Raw genomic sequence first — 5,059 nt, 5'->3', positions numbered from 1 at the left:
CCTTAACTTTGGAGTCTACCCTGAGCGGAGGCACGCATAGGCTCTCAGTAGGCACCTCTTCATGTTCTGACAGAAACAGAATTCCTCTGTCTGACAAAGAGACAAAAAGATGGTTCATATTTAAGGGACAGCATTTGTACATACCAACAAGATTGCTTGTTGTCATGTGCCCAGCTACACTGTAAATAAATAAATGAAGCCAACCACATTAGAACACGATAATTGTCGGAAATAATGCTGCATTATCTGTGCGCGTAAAAGCGCACCGTACCCAAATGCGTAATACGCATGGCACCTGCAGCATCTCTCTTCCTCTTTGTGTGAAGCCTGTGTGCCCTTTAGTATCGTTTTCGTTGCACTTTTTCTACCGCGTGTTAATTGCTTATTATGTCTTAGTGGTGCTGGTTTAGGGGCGGTCTCTCCCTCTCTGCCCTGCCAGTTGTTGGATAGGTTTGGCGGAGGGGCGTGACTCCTTTTCCCAGAGAAGGTTAAGTAGCTGCCCGCAGCGGAGGAGTGAGAGCATTCCGCACCAGTCCTCCTCTGTCTCTTCCACAAGCCCTCTGTCTCTGACTCGCGGGGAAACTCGGACTTTTATACCGAGGCTAAATTTAGGGGGGCTGGCCGGTGCGCAGCGTCCTCATCCTGGACGCGCTTCCTTCCTCCAGCCTCGCATTGGTCCGATTTGTTCAGCGAACAATATTTATAAGAAAAGCAGCTCCTTCCAGGCGCACAGCTGCACATGAGTGAAGAGCAACAGCTCATCGGACGGCAGAAGAAGCGACGCGCTCTGTAGCTTTTTCTGGAGACTCAGTGGACTCTAGTGATTTCCTTTAAAACTGAGAAAGTGTCTATTCTATTTAGGGAAGTTTTTTCTACTTTTTGTAACGCATGGAAATGGCCTTGAGTGGGACCATTTTACCATCAATCTCTACATTTGCCAACCATAAGGAGAAATGTTGGGAAGATGTAAGTAGCACTGTTTTGCGCTTGTTTTGTACACAGATAGAGTGGGATGTTTTGATTTTATCACATAATTTCATGCATTTTGCTGGTATCAGTCTGTCTTATCAGAACTTGGGCTGAGTGTCTGCTGGAAATGTTTTACAAAATTTTAAATTTGGGAGTTTGTAAAATTGTGGCTAAATTGTGTTGTTTACTGTTACGAATTGTTTCAGTGGCTTGGTAATATTCAGCCCTCTCTCTGCCCATTTTTGCGCTGTGTTCCAAATATTTATCTGGGTGGATTATTCTAATAAGTTGTTTGAAAGTGCTGTGAAAAAAATCTAAGTTTTGAATTTTGAAGCAAACTAATTCTCCTTTCTCGTCCGCGCTCCAGAGGTGGAAGGGCAGCATGGGCAGCATTGTGCCCGACATTGACAGCAGCTGCCTGGGCAGAAAAGACGAAGAGGACTTGGATAAGTTCTTGGATCTTGAGTTTATTCTTGCCAACACCACCGGCTCCGACAGCGCGCCAGCCTCCGGGACGGGGGCTGAGTCCTACCGGCCCCAGGAGTCCGGGGCGCCCGTGTATCACCAGCAGCAACAGCAGCCGGCCAATTACACCTCTGTCCAAGACATGAACAGCCCTCCGCCGCCCTACAACAGTCTGATGGCGGAGCTTCTTCGCTCTGACATGGATACCAGCTTCCTCCCCGGGAACAGCCCCAACATCCAAGGCAGATTCTTGATCAGCTCCTCGCCTTTCCAGACCACTCAGGAATTATTCCCCGAGCATCCGAGCATCAAAGTGGAGCCCGCCTCCATGGACACGTACGGACCTGTCATGGGTCTGGTTCCTCAGAGCTGCACCAAAATCAAGCATGAGGGGAACGTCTCCTGTATGATGTCATACGAGCAGCAGCCGCGGCTGGCCAACTCCCCGCAGGCCGCGGTGGGCAGCATGACGCCGCCGCTCAGCCCGGACGACCTGATGAGCTCCGAGTGCCACCAGCCCCAGATGTGCAACTCCACCTCGCTGACGTTCCCGCAGAGCTTCCACCCACACCACCGCAGCGCGGCCGCGGGATTTCCTCACCCGCACCCTGGGATTCAGCTCCCTTTCCCCGGGGCGCACCATCATCACCAGTTCCCCGGCATGTTTGGAGACGACGCGGCCATGGGCATGCAGCAGCAGCCGGCGGCCGGCCAGCGGGTCCTGCTCACCCCACCGTCTTCACCGCTGGAAATGATGGACACCAAGCCAAAGAGGGGTCGCCGGTCCTGGCCGAGAAAACGCACAGCGACACACACCTGCACTTTCGCCGGATGTGGGAAGACCTACACCAAGAGCTCCCACCTGAAGGCGCACCTCAGGACACACACAGGTAAGTTCTGCACACGAATGTGGTGCACCTGTATTTATTTATCGTCTCCTCATGACCTGGCTTCAAACTATGACGCTGCTCACGGTTGTGTTTTTTGTCTTGCAGGAGAGAAACCATACCACTGCAGTTGGGAAGGTTGCGGCTGGAAGTTCGCTCGTTCCGACGAGCTCACGCGTCACTTCCGGAAGCACACCGGACACCGGCCGTTCCAGTGCCACCTGTGTGAACGCGCTTTCTCCCGGTCTGACCATCTGGCCCTGCACATGAAAAGGCACATGTGAGGAAAGTCCCGAGGGACAAAAAGACAGAAGACAAGGACTTCTATGCACCGCATCAGCCTGATAAAAGAACTATAATAATCCTATGATCAGCTATAGAAGAATGCTATGCAAATATATCACAGCCATAAATGCCTATAGGAATATTAATAGTGGTACCACTGCAGGATCAACCACAATACAGTATGATGAGGCCACTATTGACTACACTGTAATACCTACAGGTATATTATGGGAATATTATGGTGATTTTTCATTGGGGCAAAAGGAGCATCCACATGAGATGCTCTCTTATATTTGTAAAAGAAATTATTTAATGTTATTTTCTGAAATGAGAGAAATGACAAACAAACATGACCACAAACAACAAGCAAAAACACAACAAATATGACAGAAACAGATGAGCTCTGTTCAGACTAAAGCCTTTTTAAAAAAAACTTTGTAGCTGGTACTACTTTTTGTATGGAATGCTGTTTATATAGACAACAAAAATAAAAGGAACATTCCACTCAACATGTCAGGCACATGCCACTGAAGCAACTGGAAGCAGACAATCCTTTGAAGAGCAATGATCTTTTTTTTTTGTATTTTCACCATTAGTGCCTTTTATAACATTTTATTACACATCTTACGAGTGCCATATTCTCCACTGGCTAAAGACAATCAAAGTTTGATTCTGTGTGTTATATTGTAAGTGTAAACAGCAAGTGAAATAAGCTTTGAGACAATGTTTTTTTTTCTAAAACTGCCATTCATTCTGTCCTCTTTTAAGGCTTGAATTGAATATTGTGTCTGTGAGTCTGTCTGTTGTCTACTAGAAGTTAAAGTCAGGGTCTTACAGTAGGAAGTCTCACAGAAGTGCATGCTATCTCAATGCCACCTGATTGACAAAGGGCTACACAGTCTTTGGCAATAAGACTTATTTGTTTGTGTCTTGAAGAAATGTACTACCTTGTAAATAGAAACTTTTTTATATAATGTAAATAGTTTATTTTAATGTACATATTAAACTAAGTGAACAACATGATTTCTGAGTCTTGAGTGTAATTGTCAAAGATCTGGAGAGAGAGTTGAGAACATATTACATGGTATGGTACTATTGATCTTAATTTATCCTGAAGGTTGTGGTTTAAAAGTAGCAGTTCAGATTTGGCTTGTGACTCTCTAAAACAGTGGTTCCAAACCTGGAGATCGGGAGCCCTTATGAGGTCACAAGACAAATCTGAGGGGTTGGAAGCTGATTAATAACATACAATAGCTAGAAAGAAGACACAAAATTCTGTTTATGTCTCCTGACATTCCTGAAAGTTTTTTTTCTGAAATACTGGAGAGTTTTAATTCTTCATAACTGAAAACTATTAAAATGAAACAACTTGAGGAGGGAAAATAACAACAGACATATGCAACCTGTAACAAGGGGCTGTGAGTAGGTATTGATTTGCTATAAGGTAACAAGCCGAAAAGGTTGGGAACATTGGCCCTGTGTTACCCGCCAAGGGGGTCCTGACACCCAGGTTGAAAACCACTGGTTCAGATGGTTAGGGAATTTTACTTCGAATTCCAAAGACACCAAAAATGTCGGGGAAAATTTGGGGGTAATATATATAAAATGATGCACAATGTATGTAGAATATTTGTAATTTCATCCTGAAGTTCATGGCTCAGAGGTTTAGCAACAGGTGAATGATCCTCAGAAGCTGGTTCCAGCCAGGTCAGAACCCTGGGCTCCCAGTCTGCAGCATCAGACCAATGCTTCCCAGCTGGGACACAGCGGCTGCCAGAGCACTGTGGCAGTTGCCTATAAATACAAACATTACATTGACATAATTACAGAGGCTGGATATAGATAGAGGCTGCATAGGGGCATAGGGGCGAACCACAAGGGAAAAAAAGAAAAGAGAGAAAAATCTGCATGTATGGCAAGTGTTTTCAGGCTCTTTGCAGCGATGAATGGTGGGAAATAGACTTTTATTTCTCTTTTATTCTAAGAGATGACATGGAACACTCCTAGAAGGCAGGTGTTTAGATGACAAAGATAAAATCATGGCTGTGGGTTGAATCACTGTTGTGTTACATCAGTAATCAGTCATAAAGAGCCGCAATATGGCAGTTCATTTACATGAAAATGTTACGTCATGGTCCGTTGAAGCATGGCGGAGGTGAGTGAGGGGGAAGATAGAAAGACTTTGATTAGCTAACTGCACTGCAGCACAGTTAAGCTGTCTGTCACGTCTGAATGAAGCTGTGAGGTAACGATAATGATGTAGGCTACTTTGTAAGGGTATGTGAGAACATAGAGGGAAGGAGAAAGTTCTCTTTTGTCAGACCATCTCACAACATTTGAAACCACCTTTCTCAAGGTGTCCAGCATCCCACTCAGCCAGTCTGACATCCATAGCCACCTGATGCAGTGATGGGCCAGGTGTGTGGAAGTGTGTGGAACTTTTTTATTCTTCA

The 5,059-nt window shown here is 45.6% G+C and overlaps 1 protein-coding gene across 1 annotated transcript; it reads left to right on the top strand.

Moving 5' to 3' along the window:
- Positions 1-508: 508 nt before the first annotated feature.
- On the top strand, positions 509-3,629 carry LOC122989245 (Krueppel-like factor 2). The gene is made up of 3 exons (XM_044362001.1): positions 509-966; positions 1,337-2,324; positions 2,430-3,629. Exons 1-3 carry the CDS (start codon positions 889-891, stop codon positions 2,603-2,605), a joined length of 1,242 nt encoding a protein of 413 aa, XP_044217936.1. The 5' UTR covers positions 509-888; the 3' UTR covers positions 2,606-3,629.
- Positions 3,630-5,059: the final 1,430 nt, after the last annotated feature.

The sequence above is a fragment of the Thunnus albacares genome, chromosome 9 (assembly GCF_914725855.1).
Source record: "Thunnus albacares chromosome 9, fThuAlb1.1, whole genome shotgun sequence".
Lineage (NCBI taxonomy): Eukaryota > Metazoa > Chordata > Actinopteri > Scombriformes > Scombridae > Thunnus > Thunnus albacares.
The sequence above is the reverse complement of the archived record's forward strand: the minus strand, read 5'-3'. Positions and strand labels throughout refer to the sequence as shown.

Bases quoted from the DNA above. Each gene is read 5' to 3' on its own strand.
- LOC122989245 (XM_044362001.1), top strand. From the start codon at position 889: ATGGAAATGGCCTTGAGTGGGACCATTTTACCATCAATCTCTACATTT. The intron at 967-1,336 runs GTAAGTAGCACT...TCCGCGCTCCAG, and splicing joins AGGAGAAATGTTGGGAAGAT to AGGTGGAAGGGCAGCATGGG. The intron at 2,325-2,429 runs GTAAGTTCTGCA...TTTGTCTTGCAG, and splicing joins GCACCTCAGGACACACACAG to GAGAGAAACCATACCACTGC.